The sequence below is a fragment of the Necator americanus genome, chromosome X (assembly GCF_031761385.1).
Source record: "Necator americanus strain Aroian chromosome X, whole genome shotgun sequence".
In the NCBI taxonomy this organism is placed as follows: Eukaryota; Metazoa; Nematoda; class Chromadorea; order Rhabditida; family Ancylostomatidae; genus Necator; species Necator americanus.
Genome location: NC_087376.1, coordinates 15,959,088 through 15,981,252, shown reverse-complemented (window position 1 = coordinate 15,981,252; position 22,165 = coordinate 15,959,088). Strand labels below are relative to the sequence as shown.

At 41.7% G+C, this 22,165-nt stretch overlaps 6 protein-coding genes across 10 annotated transcripts in view; 2 read left to right on the top strand and 4 right to left on the bottom strand.

Moving 5' to 3' along the window:
- The window catches only part of RB195_023439 (uncharacterized protein), a gene marked incomplete at both ends in the record, with an annotated part of 31,494 nt that extends 15,273 nt beyond the window's left edge, over positions 1-16,221 (top strand). The window contains 9 exons of one of the 3 annotated variants that reach the window (XM_064210875.1): positions 11,828-11,877; positions 13,091-13,240; positions 13,306-13,396; positions 13,451-13,615; positions 15,182-15,317; positions 15,378-15,438; positions 15,493-15,580; positions 15,634-15,760; positions 16,190-16,221. In XM_064210875.1, the coding sequence (XP_064066756.1) occupies positions 11,828-11,877; positions 13,091-13,240; positions 13,306-13,396; positions 13,451-13,615; positions 15,182-15,317; positions 15,378-15,438; positions 15,493-15,580; positions 15,634-15,760; positions 16,190-16,221 (900 nt within the window). Of the gene's footprint in view, positions 1-11,827; positions 11,878-13,090; positions 13,241-13,305; positions 13,397-13,450; positions 13,616-15,181; positions 15,318-15,377; positions 15,439-15,492; positions 15,581-15,633; positions 15,766-16,189 lie in introns of those variants that run through there. The other 2 variants (XM_064210877.1, XM_064210878.1) reach the window with 2 other exon arrangements.
- Positions 9,468-9,866, top strand: RB195_023440 (uncharacterized protein; the record flags this gene model as incomplete). Its single annotated transcript, XM_064210879.1, has 1 exon — positions 9,468-9,866. One exon carries the CDS (start codon positions 9,468-9,470, stop codon positions 9,864-9,866), a length of 399 nt encoding a protein of 132 aa, XP_064066759.1.
- A 2,006-nt stretch (positions 16,222-18,227) lies between the features above and the next one.
- Positions 18,228-19,360, bottom strand: RB195_023438 (uncharacterized protein; the record flags this gene model as incomplete). 2 transcript variants are annotated; one of them, XM_064210874.1, is made up of 3 exons in its annotated part: positions 18,228-18,574; positions 18,648-19,137; positions 19,211-19,360. In XM_064210874.1, 3 exons carry the CDS (start codon positions 19,358-19,360, stop codon positions 18,228-18,230), a joined length of 987 nt encoding a protein of 328 aa, XP_064066754.1. The 2 variants fall into 2 exon arrangements, with proteins under 2 accessions (XP_064066754.1, XP_064066755.1); XM_064210873.1 differs by lacking the exon at positions 19,211-19,360 and having other exon boundaries at positions 18,228-18,450; positions 18,566-19,107.
- A 35-nt stretch (positions 19,361-19,395) lies between these two features.
- Positions 19,396-19,692, bottom strand: RB195_023437 (uncharacterized protein; the record flags this gene model as incomplete). Its single annotated transcript, XM_064210872.1, has 1 exon — positions 19,396-19,692. One exon carries the CDS (start codon positions 19,690-19,692, stop codon positions 19,396-19,398), a length of 297 nt encoding a protein of 98 aa, XP_064066753.1.
- A 263-nt stretch (positions 19,693-19,955) lies between these two features.
- On the bottom strand, positions 19,956-20,451 carry RB195_023436 (uncharacterized protein; the record flags this gene model as incomplete). Of its 2 annotated transcripts, XM_064210871.1 has the most annotated exons (2): positions 19,956-20,330; positions 20,395-20,451. In XM_064210871.1, 2 exons carry the CDS (start codon positions 20,449-20,451, stop codon positions 19,956-19,958), a joined length of 432 nt encoding a protein of 143 aa, XP_064066751.1. The 2 variants fall into 2 exon arrangements, with proteins under 2 accessions (XP_064066751.1, XP_064066752.1); XM_064210870.1 differs by having other exon boundaries at positions 19,999-20,451.
- Positions 20,452-20,652: 201 nt separating this feature from the next.
- Positions 20,653-21,966, bottom strand: RB195_023435 (uncharacterized protein; the record flags this gene model as incomplete). Its single annotated transcript, XM_064210869.1, has 2 exons — positions 20,653-21,439; positions 21,503-21,966. 2 exons carry the CDS (start codon positions 21,964-21,966, stop codon positions 20,653-20,655), a joined length of 1,251 nt encoding a protein of 416 aa, XP_064066750.1.
- Between the last annotated feature and the right edge of the window lie 199 nt (positions 21,967-22,165).

Here is a 22,165-nt window from a genome sequence, read left to right as displayed (position 1 = left end):
CTCTGCCCACTCGTTGCTTCGTTCACATTCATCTATACCTTTCTCTTTCTGTTAAATTAATTATTGCACCGAATCGACAAGATGCAAGTAGTTATGCCACCAAATAACCGTAACAGCAAGGCCCATTCCATACCACGTCCTTTTACGATCATCGGGATCGATGATACTGGCGCGAGCGACAACAATGAAAAGGAACAAATCACATAACAGTTTCGATACACTTATTCTCATCAATCATTTCTTTCGTATGGCTAGGCTGTCTTCGAGTCGCGTGGCGTAGGTGATATGTGGACGGTGACAGTTTGATAGTTGCTTCTCGATGGTAGGTTGATGGCTTGTTGATGGTGGTTTGACAGCTTGTTGATAACGGCTGGCGTTGAGCTCAAGGTGTGCTTACTCTGGCTGCGGTCTCCTGGAAGAGCAAAGCAGCAAATTGTGATCTAGGATACAATTTCCACACTTGATTCCAAATGTATCATCGTGTGCCGTTTTCAGGCAAAAGAGGAACAGGTTTATCTTTGTCGCATGTGCTGTTTTGGAGACTGAATCCGGGAACCGTGGACATCTCCCGAAGTGATGATTGTCATCGCTCTCGCCCACGGTACAGAATACGCAGCTGGAATTAGGAGCAGTCCTTTCCAGAAGCGTTTGGTAGGCTTTTTCGAGACTGTCGCGGCGGGGAAGCAGATAGTGTAATAGTGTGTCGATGTCGCACCTGTTGAGATCGTCCAGGGCGGAGAGCATAGCATCTGCGGAAGAAGACATGATTTTGTGTTTCCTGATGCTGCCTACTCCTATTTAAGCATGTTTCGGGCTTCGTATCCTGAACCCGCACTCAGTGAATAGCTTGGATGTAACTTCCACTGCTCTTGATGATGCGCCCAAGTGCTTTTCAGCGCATAGTAAAAAAAAAAGTTGTAATTAATTGCGGGCAATCAAGAAGGCGGATCGTATCGTGTGCGACACTATGGTTCCCATGTTATTCGCAGCACTTTTGATCTTTTGATCTAAGATCAGTTTTTGCTTCACGATCTAATCCGCTCTGGTACTTTCTTCGGCTGGTAACTCACAAGCGAACAACACTAGAGGACAAGAGCAAGGACGATAACGGTGGCAGCCGCCTGAACGGTACCCAATCGATTTCTGTTTGCATATGGCTGCATAGTATCGGCTGACCGGTGAATTAGTTCCTGATTAATGCGTTCAAGTGAGGGCTTTGGAAATACTGAAGTTTCCGCGTTATCCAATCCTTTTCGAACTAATTTATAACATTGCTCGTGTTTTCGATGCGCGAGTCAAGATCTGTCTTTTGATGCTTGTTGAGGGAGGTTCCTCACAGACTGTATTATCACTGCTCTAATTTTATTGAGCGGACGTTCGATGACACGGTGATTTCGCATAAGGACTTTTGCTGACATTATTAGACCATCGACAGAGATCATGACCTCCACTACTTTGCCGTACGGCCAATTTCCTGTAGCTACCGGACCTTACTCCATTAATACTATCTCTCCAAGCTCCAGATGTGTTCTCTCGAGATACTTCAGTTGTTTGTAATTTATTTCCTCATTTTTACTAAGAGAAGTCAAGTACTGAGTCTTCCAAATTTCCCAATACTTCTCTGCAATCGTCTCGAATAAACGAATTGGTTCAAGCGCAAGCGCTGAAATCTGTTTGAGCATGCAACACGCTTCCATTTGCAATAGAATACTTAATGTTTCCTTGCAAGAAATCAAGATTTGCTTCAATTTTTGTCAGCACCGTGCTTTTTCTAAGAATCTCTTGATCTCTTGTTCGCTTTTTTCACGTACAGCAATAGCTAGGACGCGTTGGTTATGCGGTTATTGGTTATGTGTTGGAAGGTAATTTTTTTGTACCCGTGTGAGTGTTATTCAACGTTACTTTCCTCCGAACTTCAGAACCTCCGAGAAATTTTGGCAGAGACGTCTGAGGAGGTTTTATCGATCGGTAGCTTAATTGTTCTGCTGGATTCTCTTCCAAATCGACTGAGTTTGGCAACCTCGATTGTAGCTACGTGGACGAAATAAAAATGTGCACTGGCGAATCATATGAGCCATGTAGAGAGAGTAGCGGTCAAAAAATAAATAGCGCAGGTTGACCCATAATTGACCTCGCACCTTTCTCTAAGTTAAACGTTGCTTTCAGGGCATCTGCCAGAGCTACAAAATTCTTCTTCATTGTCATCACCAGGTTGGGAAGGAGCAAGCGCATTGAGATCAATGCAAAAGTTATAAGTTAATTGGGATTATATGCCAATGTAACTGCACAAGACATATCAGCAAGTAAAACGCTGATAATTTTGGACATTAATCGAAAATTGTATCTTGTTCCAAGACAAACAGCTCATTCGAGACAAAAATAGCATTATATGTCACTTACCACGATCTTTGCCACCTTCGCTAAGGTACCAACTGACATCAAATTACCTATATTACTTCAAAGCAAATCCGAGTTTACCAGATTTGTGCTCTAGAATATCTAAGTCAATCAGATAATCATAAATTTTGTCCTATCAAAAAAAACGTGAGAAAAAAACAGCATTTTTTAGGGCGAACTTTCTCTCTGAAAAGCAACCTAAAATATTTCTTTCGGTCCTCTTATAACGAAGTTATTCGCGATCTCCCAGACCTAACAATTTCCACAGAACGACTTTTTTGGTCATTCAAACTTTCAAACTACTGCGTGGTGATTGTGGATTGCTATGAAATCCATTTTTGGCTTTTTTTGGAAGTGATACATGTTATGAATTAGCTATTCACTTCTGGAGTTCACTTCTTTCTGCCATATAGTCACCTCACTTCTTTCTGCCGTATAGTCATTTTGCGCACCGCAGAAGTACTGTGCGTCGAGGTCGATCTAGGTCGACAGGTCGATCCTAGCGTGGCAGAGTGGCACCACACAACTATCATAGCACGCCACCCTCCCTTCTCACTTCGCCGCCTCTACCGCTCTTACGACGCTTTTTTTCGCCGCGCCTACAGCTCTTATGATGCGCTTTTAAAATCGAACGGAAAGGAAAGTACCTGGTATTAGATGTTATTCGAAGGTCTACAGAAATTGTGCTTGTAAGTTATATAAAAGAAGAAAAGAATGAAATAGGTTTGGTTTGAAATAGATAAGTAATATGCCATTTAGAAATGCGAGTGAAAATGAAATTATCTTGTTTCGACTTGTTAGGTGGAAAACACTAATTCATCTCTGGGAATGCAAGAGATGTTTTAAAAAATGTCCCATTGATCGGTGTTATGCTATCTTCTTCACTTTTTTCGCTTTCTAAGGATTTCTTTTTGATTATCTAGCTGGGTAAAACTGGCATCCAACGATTAGCGAGGCGCGAATAATGCCTCGCAGACATACACTTTACCTAAAGATATATCTCGAAGATACAAAGGTCTCTGTTCGCCACTAATACACCTAACATGCCGATTTTATGCAGAGAATAGATAGAAATGAAGCGATAAAACGCTGTTGAAAGAAGTTTGAAGCAAAGCAAGCAACCATGCAAAGTTCTATTATATAAAACTGTATAAAACGTACAAGCAAGTATTGAAATATTTGACATGCGCTCTACATAAACATTATATCTAAGTAAAATTTTGAAAAAGTAAAATGTAGAAAGGAGTTTAAAGAATGTATACAAAGTAATAAGCGAATAAAGTTGCTGTTATTATAGCTGCTGCAATTGAAAATTGAACACTATTTCGTTGAATGGCATCGTGACAAACACATACTTATGCACTGCTAGTTTATATAAAAGAATTAGGGCATGAAATGTATTAAATTATGAGATATGTGAAAATATATGCATGTTATTCTTTTCCCTGGAGCATCTTTTTGAGATAATTTTCACTTATGTAAAGTTACATTGGATAGAAGGATCTACTTCTTCTCTTTTATTCCCAATAATATGCGCTTAGTTTACTATATCCGTACATCAGAATTTGCTGCGTCAATTCGTCTTTGACTTCCCTCCCTTAGTATCCACCGCTTCGTCGCGGCGCGAATATCGCGCGCAGCGCTGATTTGAGAGCAAGGGGAGGCGGGGTGTAGGTGATCTCAGGCGGTCGTGGAGGATATCTAGCTAGTGGAGCGGCAGCCGTAATTACGCGGAGGAGCGCGGTGCTGAAGGGAGGACAGGAGCTGTCAGCCGGTATTCACGGGTACCTCTTGTCCGCTCCCCTGCTCTAATGATACTGTACGATCGTGCATGGACCTAATAAAGGTACAAAGAAGCGTGGCAAATACAAATAAATTACAAGAATGAAAAATAAGTAAACAAAGCAAGTGTGATGTATTCGCAGGTGCTATGATAGTTGTGTGATGCCACTCTGCCACGCTAGGATCGAAATGTCGACCTAGATCGACCTCGACGCGCAGTACTTCTGCGGTGAGCAAAATGACTATATGGCAGAAAGAAGTTAACTCCAGAAATGAATAGCTAATTCATAACATGTATCACTTCCAAAAAAAAACAAAAATGGATTTCATAGCAATCCACAATCACCACGTGTGCGTACAACAGCTGTTATTCACACATTTTCAGTTTATATTCGCAAGCTGGTGGTAAAGAGAGCCGTTGGGTTAGCGTAAACTACCACGTGAAAAATCCTCAGAAACGATTGTGCAACAACTGCACAAAATGAAAAAAACACCTAAGAATATGCATGATGCGTGCAAGTAGATCAAATAAGAACCGTAAATAGTTTGGTTTCAGAGAAAGACGATTAGAACAAAAATCACAACATAAACTATTAACAAGGTCAAACGTGGTGACGGAACACGATTCTATTTTTATTCCGAAATCTATTAACTATCTTTAAATACTGATTAAAGTACAAAATACGAAGAAGAAATAGAGGAGTCAGGTGCATAGATCGAATTACAGAGGAACTTCGTTCCTTTCTTCTGTTTCTGACAATGGAACGATGCAGGTTCGACACCCCGCAGAGTCAAATCCTTGCAAAAGAGTTTAAAAAAAAATAAAACCATTTCTAAAAAATGGACAATTTAGTTTTAGGTACTTTACAGCAGTTTGAAAGTTTGAATGACCAAAAAAGTCGTTCTGTGCAAATTGTTAGGTCTGGGAGATCGCGAATAACTTCGTGATAAGAGGACCGAAAAAAATATTTTAGGTTGCTTTTCAGAGAGAAAGTTCGCCCTAAAAATGCTGTTTTTTTCCCACGTTTTAATCTTTTTGGAATTTTGATAAGACAAAATTTAAGATTATCTGACTATTGTTGGATTTGAATCATCTAAATTTTGAGAGAACCAGACGGTTCGGAAAGGAGAAATCCTGCACGTGAGGGTTTCCTTGGGTACTATATCCGAAAGTATGGGTAATTTTTTAGAACGCCGTCCCATTTTTTTGGAATTGAAAAGTTGCCAAAAGCCCAATTTTTACTCGCGCCAAAAATATGTGATCTTGAATAAAATACAATAACTCAGAGTAATTTAGTGAGGAGCATATCATCTCCCGGTATGTTGTAGGATTTTCTAGATAAGATTCTATATCAAACGATTTCCAAGACTTCGCCGTTTTTCCAAATTTTGCACAGGAAAAAGATTAGGAGGAGGGAAAAAAGAGCGATATGACTGTTTTTTTTTAGGAAGAACCTTCTTCTCTGAAAAACTATCTAAAATGCTTCTTTTGGTCCTCATACCATAAAGTTATTCGCCTCTCCCAGACCTAACAATGTGCACAGAATCTGAGGTTTTTTGGTAATTAAATTCCATTAAATCTACTTTAAACTGCTGAAAACTACGTATAATTAGATTCCTCATCTTTTGGAAGTGGTTTCAATTTTTAAAGTTCTTTGGTGTCGAACCTGCGAGGTCTCATTGTTACACTGTCAACAAGTTATACATTTTCAAAACTAAGTGTTAGAGCTTCCAAACTGTCCTACGCCTGAAACTAAATATAGAAAAGATAAAGTCAGTGACATCTTAATCCACTTGGGATGCGCTAACGCGTTTTACTGCATTTGGTAATCGTTGAGGTTTCGGAACGCGTTTTGTCCTATGCAATGACTAGCAGGGCCCAGCCGATGAACACATCAGTGTTTTTATCCCCTAACCGACTGCGTCACACCCACCTTAACTTCATCCTTATCATGTTTCGTTCATTCACTTCTACCCATCGCACACTCCCTTACGACCCTTTTCCTTTGCGATCCCTCCCTCTACGAACCCCGATGAAAAAATCCTATCACATCTCTGACCCTGAGTATCAAGGAATCAGACTGCACTGGAATTTTTCGTCGACATATGGACAAGGAGATCCCTGTCCTTCGATACACTTTTCGTGAGTGTACATTTCACACACGCTAAACTTGAGCTTGAGTTCCCGCTTCCACCAGTCGATCTCGTATGCTGCCTCTGAGTTCTTTCGTATGATACAACAAGTCTTCACGCAGCGCTGCGTAAAAATGAAGCACAACATTTATATAAACTCCAGAAAGTGTGAAACTATATAGTTTTACTATCTCCTTCAATCTGTTGCAATAAACCTGTTCTCATCGAGTGCGCGTCAGGTTCTCTAGTGTATTCATATTCGTTCCAGTTTTTGCAACTCGGTCGCTAGACCCTTGGATGGTAATTGATCTGAAATTAAAAACTAAAACTGCTCCACAGCGGGTGGTGAGAATTCAAAGTCTCCCTTGTATCACGTACTCTTCCTGTATAATGATACTGGAGTTAAAGATGTTGCACTTGCTAGACAAACATTCTGGTACATAAATGAGAGCTGCATGCACATGAGCGCACGACACCGCTGATCTGAAATCGTGGGTGTACGCGCTGCGAAATTATCGCGGACATGTGTTTTAACCATCTTTCTGATAATGGTTGTTTAACTGTAACTTTTCTCTTTTTGAATTTTTGCTCAATATAGTGCTTTTACCTTCGAGTCGCAAAGTCTGGCGTTGAAAATACTGACCGCCGAAAAGTGAGCGTGATGGTGTCTTGAAGTCGATGTCTCCCTGGTGTTGCCGTCGGAACTCTACATCAACCTGACCATGCCGCCCGCTTTTTATAAGGATTCTTCAACGAATCATTAGTGAACATTGATATTGGTTTTACTTAGCTTCATATTGCTGTAGAATATCTCAGATTTTGTGGACTTGACGGAAGCCCCACAAACTAAGGTTGCCAGCACTGGAACTTCCGAAGGCATTCGTTTTGCATTCTTCTTGCTGCAAGAATCATTATTAAGTTGCTCAATATTGCAATTAGCTCAATATCAATGGAGATGAAGAATCCATATAATTCGCTTATCACTTGTTAGAAGTTCGAAAATATTGCGAAAATAAGAAAAAATCACTTCATACACGCGAGAACTACAAAAAAAAACTGTTGAAAACAGGCCCAGAATTGAATTATATGTCTATCCATTGTTATATAGTCCCAGAATAGATCAGTTTCATAGAGTTGAGTGTCTTCCCGCAGCACACACACATTGCACATTTTGCTCGACGTCTACCTGCGATCGTTAATGTGAGCTCTACTGCAGGATTTGTCTTGTTTCCACGAAATCGTGTTCACTATAGGAGAACAGTGAGAGGGTCTCCTCGAATTCTCTGCTAATGCCTCCGACACATTGCGTATCCAATGGATATGCCGGATGAGACGCAAACATACTTCGACAAAACCACGTTAAGTCGTTTATGGAGACAGCTATCGTAGATACTCTTCTGAGCATAGAAATGCAGGGAACCAAAGAGGTGCAAGGAAATATGAAAGGAAGAATGGTGCGAGTTGTCGAAAATTCTGATAGATTAAAAACTGACGTACTACAATTCTGCTTAAAACATATGTACAGTAGGACAACTAATTCTACGACAGAAGACGAGATCAAATTGAGGCGAGTTACGAAAAAAAGACGAAAAAGGGGCTGATCCGCGTCTTTTTCGTCTTCTTTTCATAACTCGCCTCAATTTCATTTTTATTGCAAGATCTATACATCAATCGATTCGTGAGCGCGACCTCTACCGATTGAATATAGTCAGAACATTCAAAACTTATCAGGGAAACCCTTTTCGAAAAAATCACCTGCGAATACTCATTAACAAGGGTGAGTCCGAGATAATTGTGCCACAAGGACATGTGATCTTTGACATAAACATATTTTTTCGAAAAGTGAAATAATAGTTACATATTCATAATCTACATATTATTGCGAACAATTTGATATCTCTCACAGCTATAACTCCATGACTCTGAAGATTTTCTAAATTTGACTAAAGTGACATGTTTCAACTCCAGGTATTCTCTTACAAAATCTGCAAGAAAACTATTTATTGTAGTATAACCTTGTCTCCTGATTTTCTAGCTCAACAGGATTTTCTGTTTTTTGCATTTCTTACTCTGATTTTTGGCAGTTGGTAAATCGCTAACAAGTTAGGTTTGCCATCTGTCCGCATAATACAATAGAAAGCAGTCTTTGTCCTATAATGTGTTCCGATTTTTTCCACAATATGTCCCAACTGCGGTTGGTTTTGAACGTGCAAGGATACAGAACTTTTCATGTGTTTTTACAGAAAACTTCTTAACTAGCTATCTTAGGACACACATCGACTTATTTTTTGCGGTTTGTTGGAAGTTTCTTCAAATATCAAGTGGATAGGTTTTTTTCGGGAGGAAGAGATCTATTTAATGATATCGATTCCAAAGAAATTCTGTATATTTCAAATTTTCATCACATACTGCTTTAGCCTCTGTGAAAGGTTATTGTCATCTAGGCACGCCTACCCACCAGATACCTTAGGATACACATCGACCTACGGCTGTGTTATTGCATTGACTACTACATTTGAAAAGAATAGAATAATTACAAGGAAGAATGTTCTTTTTATAAAACGAAATTTTTCGAGATAGTTGCTAAATTGTAGAAAAATCTTTGCAAGCCATTGAAATTGAAGATTTTGATAATGAAACAGGGGCTCTGTGTCACTGTGCTGCTAATCTTTGACTTGATTCTGAATCCACACTTTGGTAATTCTACTCAGATTCGTACTTCAATGATTGTTCATTTTCTTCGTCATTCGTTTGCTCCATTCTAGTCATCGTAGAAAGATTCGCTTAAACATAATTATTTCTTTGACTTGATTAATTTACTTCAATTTCGAAGAGCGAAGAATGCAGGTAAAACAGAAAAATAGAGTGAATAAATAAGGAGTAGAACAGACAATTCTGAAGAATATCGCTCTGCACGTACAAGCAGGCCATTCCCTGTACAAGTAGGGGTTCACCAGGGTTCATCCCTCTCACCCCTGCTGTTCATACTGTGCATGGACACGATAACGAAGGAAATCCGGAAGTAGCATCCGCTCTTTGCCGATGATGTCATGCTCGCGTCGGAGTATCGAGGTGATCTTCATAAATAAGTACAGTCTTGGAAGGATCGGCTGCAGAAGTATGGATTGCGCCTCAACACATCAAAAACTGTGTACATGGAGTGCGGACCAAGGATAGAGGATGGTTCAATTCGTGTCGATGACACCGAATTAAACAAGGTGAACTGTTTCAAGTACTTTGGATCCAAAGTGACTCCCACAGGCGACATTGATCAAGAAGGTCGAGCACGTGTTAATGCGGCATGGATGAAATGGAAAATGGCAACAGGGGTACTGTGCGACAAGAAAGTCCCTGTTCGACTGAAGTCGAAGATCTACAGGACGGTTGTGCGTCCTGTTGCTCTTTACGTATGCGAGTGCTGGCCGACGACGAAAGCCTTGGAAAGAGTGTTGCACGCTAAGAAGATGCGGATGTTAAGGTGGACGATAGGTGTAACGCTAAAAGAGAAACATCCAACGACACTGTGCGCTCCATCTTCGGCGTCGTCCCGATAACTGAGAAGATGAAGGAGGCCCGACTGAGATGGTTCGGTCACGTCTTGCGGCGAGAGGAAGACTCTGTTGCCAAAACCGCACTGAAGCTCGACGTTTCAGGAGTGAGGCCGCGTGTGGGAGGTCAAAGATCGCTGGTTAGACCGTGTGAAGCTGGATATGATAGATGCGCGGTTATGTACGGCTGATGCAATGGATAGAACCAAATGGAAGACAAGAAGCAGAAAGGCGGACCCTGCAACAACGCGGGACAAATGCTAGGAAGAAGAAGAAGAAGAAGAAGAGGTGCAACATTCTTCTTTGTAGTTTTTCTACTCCTTTCAAATATAGTAACCAATGCGATAATACAGCCTTAGCTAGATGTGTGTCCTAAGGTATCTGATGGGTCGGCGTGCCTAGATGACAATAACTTTTCACAGAGGCTAAAGCAGTATGTGATGAAAATTTGAAAGATACAGAATTTCTTCGGAACCGATACCATTCAACAGATCCCTTCCTCCTAAGACGTATCCACTTGATATCTGAAGAAATTTCCAATTACTCGCAAAAAATAAACTTTCTGTAGAAACGCATGAAAAGTTGTATATCTTTGCTGGTTCAAAACTGACCGCAGCTGAGACATATTATAAAAAAAACTTAGAACAAATCACAGGACAAAGATTGCTCTCCATTGTGTTGTGCCGGCAGATACGAAACCTAATTTAGCCATCTACGAACTGCCAAAAATCAGAGTAAGAAACGCAAAATACCGAAGTTGTAAATTTAGCTGCAAAGAACTAATAATCCTGTTGAGCTAGAAAACCAAGAGACAAGGTTATACTACAACAAATTGTTTTCCTGTAGATTTTGTAAGAGAATGTTTTTAAGCTGGTAATGTCGGTCGTTCCTGAAGTTGAAACATGTCACCTTGGTCAAATTTACAAAATCTTCAGAGTCATGGAATTACAGCTGTGTCTTTTTTCGTAATTCGCCTCAATTTGATCTCGTCTTCTGTCGTAGAATTAGTTGTCCTACTGTACATATGTTTTAAGTGCAGTTGTAGTACGTCAGTTTTTAATCTATCAGAATTTGCGACAACTCGCACCATTCTTCCTTTCATATTTCCTTGCACCTCTTTGGTTCCCTGCATTTCTATGCTCAGAAGAGTATCTACGATAGCTGTCTCCATAAACGACTTAACGTGGTTTTGTCGAGGTATGTTTGCGTTTCATCCGGCATATCCACTGGATACGCAATGTGTCGGAGGCATTAGCAGAGAATTCGAGGAGACCCTCTCACTGTTCTCCTACAGTGAACACGATTTCGTGGAAACAAGACAAATCCTGCAGTAGAGCTCACACTAACGATCGCAGGTAGACGTCGAGCAAAACGTGCAATGTGTGTGCTGCGGGAAGACACTCAACTCTATGAAACTGATCTATTCTGGGACTATATAGCAATCGATAGACATATAATTCTATGCACTTAACACATGATAATGCATGATGTTTTGTGTGATGTTCTGCTGAGAGAAGGAGCGGATTTTGTATAGATGTTACCTTGAGAAAGTATAGAAATCTTGTTGAATGAACTCTTTCTTCCAAAAGATCGAAGACACAGATGGTCCTTCTTTTAAGAACCTATTTGGCATCCAGACGATCAGCTTTTTACCATTTTCTTCGTTCCTATTCCTTCAGGTGTTTCACAACTGCCAACACTATTCGAAACTTTCACTTGGAAATCACGTAGGCTACAAAAAGTTAGAAACTTATAGGTCCTGTTACTTTTGAAAGTTATAATGCTCCTTTTTTTAACGAAAATTGTCGTGCACCTGGTTTCGAGCTGTTAAATTCATCTTTCCCTCATATTTCAGGTGAAGGTTTATCTCGCTTTTGATGCGACTAGAAATTTGAGATCACCTTACATCACAACAATTTTCATCAAGAAAATCTTAGTGGATTGGTCTGATTCTCCAAAACAATTTAATGCCTCGTCAATTATATCCTACGGTGATGCAGCGTGGGATCAGCAGTAGGTAGGTCAGTTGTTTAGGTAGCAACGATTGGGAAATTTGACTGGACCCGCTTTATACGTACCTCCCATTGTGCAGTCGCTACGACAATTCGAAGCTGCAACAAGTCAGTGTTGCCTCATATTACGGCTGTAGAAGAACCATGTATTTAGTTGCTAGAGGGGTTTAAACCGCTCTCAGCCTACATATTGCGTCCATAGCCGGACAACAAAGATAAGCACATAAGAGCGAGGTGTAATCGCTACATATAGTCGGTTCAAAGCGACATGAAACACGGGCATTTGCGCAAGCGGCTGCGCTCAAAGCGGAGCGGTGGAGCGTAGCGGTTGGGATCGTGTAAGGATCCACGCTACCACCACACACCTCTGCAGTTTGCCATGGTCCTACCTCGATTCCAACCGCTGTCTCCACCGCACCGCTTCCGAGCGCGGCCGCTTGCGCAACGGTCGGTGCTTCATGTCGTTTTGACCCAACTGTAGATATGGTAGCAAAATCTGTGCAGGTGATTAAAACCGGTCCTTGTGAGCGATGCATAAAGCCAACGCACGAAGAAGAATGTGGCATTTAGCGTGACAGACAACACAACGTGTTGTTTTGTGTCGAACGTGCTGGAGCGCTTCAATCAAAAGAAGAAAACTGCAAAAAGAATATATCGAAGACCCGATCGCTTGCCGTTGTACTCTTTATCTCCGAGCCGCCACCGTAGTCAACATAACCGGCTCCTCCGATTAGTATAAATTTGTCTTCAGTGCATTTATGTATTTGATTGTTTGTAAAGAAATTTTATATCCTAATTCTTTACGGGAAAAATTGTGTCGTAATTTTTCTTTTATAAGTGCACGGACGGAGTGTTCTGGTATCATGCTAAGATTCTTCCTCTATGGCACAGTTGATGTGTGCTAAGGTGGGGTGTGACGCTCTAGTATCCCCTTTGTGCACGCACCAACAACACGTCCGTCATTCCGTCTCAATAAATCACTACCACTAAATCGTCTTCATCGCATTATATGGACTGACCACACATTTTATCAAAGGTGCCACCATGCGCCTAAAACCACCATAATGTCCAATCCAGTGTCCCAAGGTTGTTTTTGCAGTAATTCGTTGGACAGTTCAAAAAAAAAAAACAGGATTCGTAATTTGGCTCAATTCTCTCAAAGTTTATTGTTGGCTTCTCCTTCATTCTTTTAATATAACTTTTATGTGGTTCTCTTAGTCACGACGAAGTCGTGCTGCTTTATCAACAACTTCAATCCGCTGGAATACCACAACTTTTGCGAAAATACGAGCGCATAGTGGGATCGTTCTACAAAGAAATCAAGGATCAAAAAGATGAGAACCAACGCTTACAACACGTGTTTGAAACGTTAGTGCTCAATTCTCGTACTACTAACGCAAGATTATTGATTGTGAATAACGAAGATATTTTAGTGAAAAAGATATGTATAATAAACGAATGGAGGAAGTTGAGCTAGAACTTGACCAGCAGGTGATGATTGCTGAACGAAAAGCTAGGGAAGAGGTGGATAGCTTTAGATCCCCATTTTTTCGACTTCTGAGATATTGTTTATCAAAGGAGAGAGAGAGGTTAACGAAAGAAAAAGAGGAAATGAAGGCGCGGATGGTCGAAGAAATGCGAACAATGCAAGGTAACATTGAAAGGCTTCAGAAGATGGAAACAGTTTTAGAGAAGGAGGGACAAAACCTCAGTCACCAAAAAGAGCTTCAAGAACGCCTTAAGGTAAATTCCGACATATTTTTGCGTCGTTTTCATTGCGATATCTAACTTCTTTCTTATGATTTGATCCGTCCATGTTGAATGAAAATACGGTCAGCGTAAAACCTGTTGTGACGGGGTGACACATGATGTTCTCGGTGTGGGCGGATAGTGGCACTTTTCTACAAAGCGCGACAACCTTTCCAAAGCTTTTTTGTTCTTGTTTTTCATGCCGTTCATAAAATATATGTAGTCTTAACAGAGTGATTTTCCATTAGTATTATCGTTTGGTTTGGTGTTAGGGCGTCTCTAAGACTTTGGTCTGTAGGCATTAGACTTCTCCACTTCTTTGCGTAACTGCCCATAATCGGCGCTTTTTTTTGTGAAATTCCAAAATCGAAGAGCGTAACACAATTCCACAAAATGTGAGACAGAAATCTAATTCCTACAAACTTAAAGACAGTATACCACGAATCTGACGTGTTGAGATAATTTGCAGGAAACTGAGAGAGAAGAGACAAGAGATTGTTGTTAAAGAAAAGACGTGGAAGACGTGGCTTTTTCACAACCTATTCAAGTGAACCAATGAACAGGTAACCGAGGGAACTGTGAAGCGAAACTCCAAAATCGAGGGGCGTACAAAGTGGCGCGTTCTATCGTACTTCGTTGGAAGTGAAGCGGTTCTCATGCTTTTTTTTAAACGAAGATTAGGGAGAAATAAGCGGAACCACCTCGGATGCAACAATCTACAAACCCATCTCTAGTTGCTTCCGCGATTTTCCTCATCACGTCAGATTCGTGTTATTCTGCCTTTAAGTCTTTGAGGAGATACCATCTCATCAAAGGAAATGATTAACCTAGCAAAAAAAAAAGTTTTTTCGCTATTGCGACTGGGAAAGACACTTTCTCTTAAGATACGGTGAGCGTGTACAATTAAACAAAAACAGCACAGAAACTGAATTCTTGAGGCGCCCTAAGAGCAAAGCAAATGTAAAAAGACTTTGTTTTGACCAAATAATCCTATTCACAAACTATCATGCGAGAAAAGAAAGAAAAAATACGCATAACAAAAAGAAAAAGCTGCGATGAGTGTGGCCAACTGGGGCGAGCTCTTTTCTTTTTGCTATTTGCAATTTTTCTTCCTTTGTATGATAGTTTGTGAATAGGATCATATAGTCTTAACAAAATCCATTTCATTCCAATTCCTGTTCCATTTGTTTGTTCCTAGGGTGCCTCATAGCGAGATCATAGTATGTAGGGATTTGGCTTCTGTCCATTTTTTCGAAGTGTGCACGCATGATCTTTCATAGTCGTAATGCTGAGAAAACTCTATTTTTGTTTCGCTAGCTTGTGTATTTAAAGCGAACGATGGAAAGGTGCTGCGTAAGGTTTTTTATGGTGTGTAGTGTAAGACCATCCTATTCATGGACCGTTTCACCAAAAAAGATGAAAACTATAGAAAAAAAGAAGAGATCCAGCTCCGCGGAGAGGTGCCAGTACCTTCGTTCAGTGAGGACGGTGTGCGTCAATGCGGTACAACACGTTTTACGCCGACTGTATGTGGATGTGGAGTTACTACTAACTTTTCAGGAAGTGTGCTCTGAAAATACTGAGTTACGTCGAGGCTTAGCTGAGAATCATCTGGAATTGGCAATGATCAAGAGCGAGCTTGCACATGTTCGTGCTGAGTATGAGCATAAACAAAATGAATTGATTCAACAGAAAGGTTTTGACGGCACTCTAATCCTTTTTTTTCAAAATATCCCAACAAGATGCAACTTTCTAGATCAGGTTTCCGTGGTTTCTCAGGAAAGCGAGAACATGCATCGTCAAATTCAGCTTCTGTTGTGGGTATCACTTTAATTTTAACATTGGAAACTATCATTCAACTATCCATATAGCGAAGCCAATAAAAAATTACACGACACCAACGAAAGCCTGAGAGATGCTCTGGATAATCGCGCATCAGTCATCAAACAGTTTAACCTGGTTGGAATATTGATTAAATGTGTAAGTTGTAAGAGTTGTAAAAGCCGTCCCAGAGGACACCGTCACCAAACCTAGCAAGAACTGCTTCTGATGGTATAGTTTTGTTCCAAAACCAAAGCCAGGACTCGTCAAGGATTTCCAATCCAGCAACATTGAGTGAAACTGCCCCAGAAGAAGACGGTTAGTTCCTTTGTATTTCGTATTTATTGATGTAATTTTTAAAGGATTTCATTGACGTGATGGTTCCATCATCCTTGTTCCATGTGCATTAAGAACTTTACCCTACATTCGATTCCGCAGCAATTTGTGTTTGTGATGTTGTTTTTTGCCATATAGATTTTCCCACAGGCGTATAGAAGTCAGCCTCACGAAACTGAGGCACCGTAACAGCGTTATTTTTGTACGCGTTCAGTCATGTAAGCTTGCATCCTTGCTTATATCACCCAAAGATTGTCATGCTTACATGACCCAAGTCGTTTATTAGGAGTATCCATAAGTAATCAATTATTTTTAGTGTGGAATATATGCTTCAGTCTAGTTGAGAGGGTGAGTGCGTAAAGACGTGTTTTACATTTCAATGTTACAATTCGGCCTTGACCTTTGTTACAGGTAAATTTAACCTCAATATTGCACCGTTGTAAGGTGGTGGACAATCAACCAACTGAAAAAACATTTACGTCGTAGCGTGGTGTTTCGATCGGGTGTTGATGCGATACTTCCAATAAAGAAAATTTGTGATGTGTATGGAGACGTATTGAAAGTCAATAAGTGCCAACGCTGGTTTAGAAGATCTTCCAGCGGTGATTTTGACTTGCCTAATAGCGATCGAAGTGGGCGCACTTTTTAGTTTGATAATGACACTTCAAAATCACTGATCCCAAACTAAGCATTTAGGAAATAGCAAGCACTCTTCAGGATACTTTGTCAACAGTCCGAAGCTGGGTCAAACGTGTAGTTTGGAAAAACCCTCCTGATAACGATCCTTTCTATAGAAGACCCTCCAGAAAACGATCCTTTCTTTCTCATTCTCTCTAATATAACCGCTCATATTGCAAAGAAAAATTATTGTAGTTATAATAAACAGAATTGAAGAAACAAATTGGACGCTTAATAAACAAATCAAATAATATAATACAGCAAATATTAATAAATAGTGCTATAATGGAGATTAATGTAAAGTCTCGCAAGTAAAATAAAATTATATTACATAACATAGACGCCAGTGATAGCTTACTGTAATGATTAGAAGTGAGTCAGTACATATATGCACATATAAATTGAAAAGATGAGGAAACTCTCAAGGTGTATTTGACGACACAATTCTTCTTATGACAGTGATTACAAACGGTCGAGAGTTCGATTCCCGCAGGAGCCATTTTGGAAAATGGAAAAAAAAGCAGCTGGAAACGATGGAGAACACGTTTCAAAATCATTTTCACACTATTTCCTATTATTTATAGACAATTTTACTCACCCACTATAGAAGCGGATGGTTGAGAGTTCGATTCCCGCCGGAATTTTTCCATTTTTGCATAATGAAAAAACAACTAATACAGGGGCAGAGCGCATTCTAAAAGGATTTTTTTCCACTACTTCCTACTTCTCACACACAATCTCACTCATTGACACTGGTGACAGACACTGAATTGTTCGATCCCCGCCGGAATCGTGATTTTATCAAAACCAAAAAAAATTACTGAGAAGAATATCTCACCGGTATTTTTTTTTTGAAATTGTATCTAGAGCACTATACATTGCATATAGGTATTATTTAGAGGTAATTTTAGCGACTAGAACCAGACCCTGATTGGAAATTACTGCTGGACTGGTCGGATTTAAGTAGCTTGAAATAAATATGAATGAGGGACTACAGAAGAGGCGGAGGAAGACAAAAGTGGCTGCTTTCTGTAAAAGAAAATTTGCGCTGTGAAAGGTTTAAAATATCTTTTTCCTGACCAACTGGATTTTTTGAAAGCTAGTTGAGAAAAAGTTGAGAAATTCAGCATTTTTCTCAACTAGCTTTTTAGAGAACGAAAACTACATTGAAGAAAGCAAAAACGAATTATTATAGCGAAAATCTTCCTCTATAAAATACTTCGAATCGAATTGGTCTAAAATGCGGGTTGAGTTACTGGATTTTGTTTGAAGTCATACAGGTTTTTACGTGTTGCCGAAAATCTGAGATTTCGCCCTTTTTCTCGCTGCGAAATTATTGTACCGCTTTTGGAAAATTCAGTGCCATATTTTGATAGAGCAACAAGGAGCACTTTTAACTGCAAATTTTTGTCTCTGTAGGTGTTATAGTTCTCTCAAAAGATTGTTGAGAAAAACTTGAAAGTGTGAGGCAAAATTTAGAATTTTTCTCTACTAGGTTTCAAAGAAAAAAAAAACTAGAAGAGCTAGATACACCAAACTTCGTAGAAATATAGGAGAAATCTCTCTCTACTAATCGCAGCCGCAGTATCACTGCATGAAGTTCCCTTTGAGCGTCGATATTCAGTGTTGTGGATGCCGACACAGCCGAAGACGATAAACTTTATTGGAATCGAACACGGAGAAGATACAGAACGGTACGGAACATTTCCACATAAAAACAACAGGTGGTCAGCAAGGTACAGTTATGCAACGTATACAATACGGATTTACTTTAGGCGAATAACATGATGAAATTCCCATCGTACAACACCTTCCAAGTTATCTCGTATCGAGTTCTTTGTGGGACCACCTGTAGTTGGCGGCGGGGTCGTCGAAGGCGTTGCGGTCGTTGAGACGAGTCGACAGTCGGCGTTGCAATATCGTCCTCGCTCGCGGAGTCGAGTGGTGGTAGGTCGAACACATCAAAGAAAATGTTAGTCGCAGTTGTGTCAATCCTGGATCGCAACTGGTTTACGTGTTGAGTCCATACTTCTTTTCCACAGCGAACAGTGTAGGTTGTGTTTCCAACACGGCGTGTGATGAAACCGGGAATCCAAGTGGGTTTCTGACCTCGATAATCTATAGCAAAAATCGCGGCGTCGTGCTCCATTTCGACAATTGAATTGAAATCCCATTTTGACATCTTCTGTACCGTTTGTGAGATCTCTAGACGGTAACATTAGATCGGTGTCCGTTCGCAGTCGGCGTCCCAGGAAGGTTTTGACAGGTGAACGCTGGTCAGGTGCAGACGGACAAGGAGTGGAGCGATTTGCTAACAGAAACGTCTGTAGTGCGTCCATTGTTGGTTCCTCCCTCTTCAGCTTGCCAAGTCCTCTTTTAAAGGAGTCCACAAAACGTTCTGCTTGTCCGTTGTTTTGTGGATAAAAAGGCGGCGTGCGAGTGTGCAATATTCCTCGGGAACGACAGAATGAAGTGAACTGAGGCGACGTGAACTCCGTTCCGTTGTCTGCGATCGTCTCTGGATTTCTGAACTTGGCAAAGATGCACTTCATTGCTCGGATAGTAGCCGTTGAGAAGATCGATGAGTTATAGACGATTTCCAGCCACTTGGAGTAGACGTCCACAATAAGTAGATGGTATCGTCCTTCCATCGGTCCAGCGAAATCAGCATGAACTCGAGTCTACGGCGAGTGTGGTGTTGGACTGACCATGACTGTAGTTCAGCTTTGATCGGATCCTTTGCCACGGACGCACATGACGCATCCTGGACAGATCCTTACGAGTTTTTCGATGTCGGAATCCAAAGACAAAGCTTGATGCAAGCATTTCCATCCTTGTTTGGCCTGGGTGAGCTTTGTGTAGTGTTGAAAGAACACGATGTTCAAGTGGTTTTAGAATCACCATGCGGGATGCAGTTAGCAGACATCCTTCGAATGTCGTCATGGTATTTCTGCGGTTGTATGGCGACTGACTTTGGCCCATTTTCCGGACTTTGTATAGTCAATCACAAGCTGAATAGGACGATCGGCTTGCGAAGCAGTCCGAATGGATTCGGCGAATACTGGAAAATGACAACAATTCTCTGAGAATTCAGAAGTGACATCAGCATCTATTGAGGCGATCACGTAGTCCTCCGGTTTCAATGATTTTGACGAGACGAGGCGTGAAAGAGCGTCCACTTGGCCGTAATCCTTTGTGTTGATATACTCGATAATGAAGCTGCGGTTGAGCAGCATCGTGGCCCATCGCTGAAGACTGTTGGCACTGTAGACCGGAACTCCTTTCTTGCTTCCGAAGATTGCTAAAAGTGGTTTGTGGTCAGCGTGAAATGTCGTCCATGGATGAAACGATGGATCTTCTGCACGGCGAAAATAAGAGCGAGTGATTCCTTTTCACTCTGGCTGTAGTTCTTCTGTAGTTGTGTCAGGCAACGGCTAGCGAGATAAATGACCTTCTCGCATCCAACTGCGGAGCGATGTGAGAGGGTTGCTTCCATTCCTTAATTTGAAGCATCAGCGGCAGCGATGATCGGGAGACTTGAGTCAAAATGGGTCAACAGGAGATCCGAGCTTAGAATTGCCTTCATAATGTCGAAAGAAGACTGGCACTCCGGTGTCCATGTGTAGACAACATCCTTTTTCGTAAGAGTGTCCAAAGGAGCGCGTAGATTGTGAAGATCCTTGACGAAGTTTCCGTAGAAATTGATGAGTCCCGGAAAAGAGCGAAGTTGACTGACGTCCTTCGCAGCGGGCATCTTCTGGATAGCTGTGATCTTTTCTGGTGTGTCGTCCTTGGGCGTTGATGACGAATCCAAGGAAGGTGATCTCCTTCTGCAGGAGAGCACATTTTTCGAGTCGAACGCGGTATCTGTAGTCTTGAATCCGCTTGAATATGGCCTCTAGTCGGGCATTGTGTTCGCCGACGGTTCTACCAGTAACCAATATGTCGTCGAGATAGTCGGCAGTTCCATCTAATCCAGCGATAAGAGCATCCATACATTGTTGGAGTATACCTGGAGCTGGTTTCACTCCAAATGGTAGTCGGTTGAAGCGATACAGTCCACGGTGCGTGCTGATAGTGAGTAGCTGTTTTGAGACGTTGTCCACCTCCAACTGGAGAAACGCTTTGGCTAAGTTGAGCTGTGAAAAGTAGCGTTCTTCGTTGAATTTCGTGAAGCTTGGAAGCGGATGCTGGTTTCATTGTAGTGCATCGTTCAGGCCGATTGAGTAGTCTGCGCAGAGGCGAATCGATCCATCTTTCTTCTGAACGGTGACGATAGGTGCTGCCCATTCTGAGTGATCAACGAGCTCCAGCACGTGTATAGACACATGTCGATCGATTTCGGTTGAAATCCTTGGCATAGCAGCACAGGGCACCGGGCGAGCCTTCAGAAAGAGAGGCTTGGAGTCAGGCTTCAGAGCGAGCTTAGCCTTTGACTTGGTACAACATCCCAGCCCAGGAGCGAAGACAGCTGAGAACTTCTTCCTCAGGTGCGTTGCGAAAGAAGAATTCAAGGTGCTGAGCGTCCTTGAAGAGGTGTTGCAGATGGAGCCTTCTGTCAAATGACGAAACAGTGGCTCGTGTTGGGCGATCCAATCTAAGCCCAACAGCGACGGCGTGTCAGCTACATGGCAAGTACCATATCCTCGATGATCATCAATGATGAAGTTGCATTCGTAGCATCCACGAACTTTGATCGGCTCGTTGTTGGCAGACTTCAGTGTCAGACGGGGTGATTGCAACTTCGGTCGACCCATGGCGGTCCAGTCTGCAGTGCTCAACAATGTTACGTCTGTTCCAGTATCAAGACGCATGCGTACTGTCTTCCCATCCATCTGTAACCTACGGTAGATGCGGTTTACAGCGACGTTAGCATGAGTCGAAGCTATATTGACATTGTTGGCAGATTTCCACTTCTGTTCCAGATTCCGCTTCTTCTTCTCCGGGAAATTTTTGCAGAATTCTCGCTTGTGTCCAAAGCGTCTGCAGTCATGACATTTCTTCTTCACGAATGTGCAGCCTCTAGACTAGTGATTGGCTCTGCACCGAAAACAAGGTGACGGCGGCTCTCGATTTCGACTCTTTGGGGAATTCACGACGTCGACGTGCGGTATACTTGATCGTTCGAGGAGTGCGGCATCCTGACGAATGTCGAGAAAGTGCTGAACTCCGGGAGCAAGCTCCTTTAGCGTGGTTTGAGGCTTGTCCTCCATCTTGCGAAGGGCACGAGCACGAACATCTGCATCTTGGGGGGCGACAAGTCCACATATCCATACGAGGCATTTCATCTGCTCAGATGTGACGTCATTGAACTCAGCCATGGCATGGCGGTGATTGACCAATCCGGTGCAGTTGTGGAGACTTCCCTCATTTCGTTGTGTCTTGAGGTAAGCGTAGCGTCTCGCGATTACTGACGTGTTATGTCCGAACAATTCCTTCAGAGCAGCCACGTTGTCCGTTAAGAGATGCGCATGCTCCTTTATGAAGAAGGTGGTTCGTGAAACGGGCATATGTGACGGCGCCGAGATTGGAGGCGATTAGTCGAGCTTTTGGTGCATCGTCCAACGTAGCACCATCCTTTGAGATTACATCCTCGTAGCGGTTGTACCAAACATCGAATGTACAACCATTGTCTGGATCGTACATGGCAAGCGTGTCGATAGAGAATTTGTGACGAATTCGGGAGTGGCGACGGGTGCTGTTGGAACG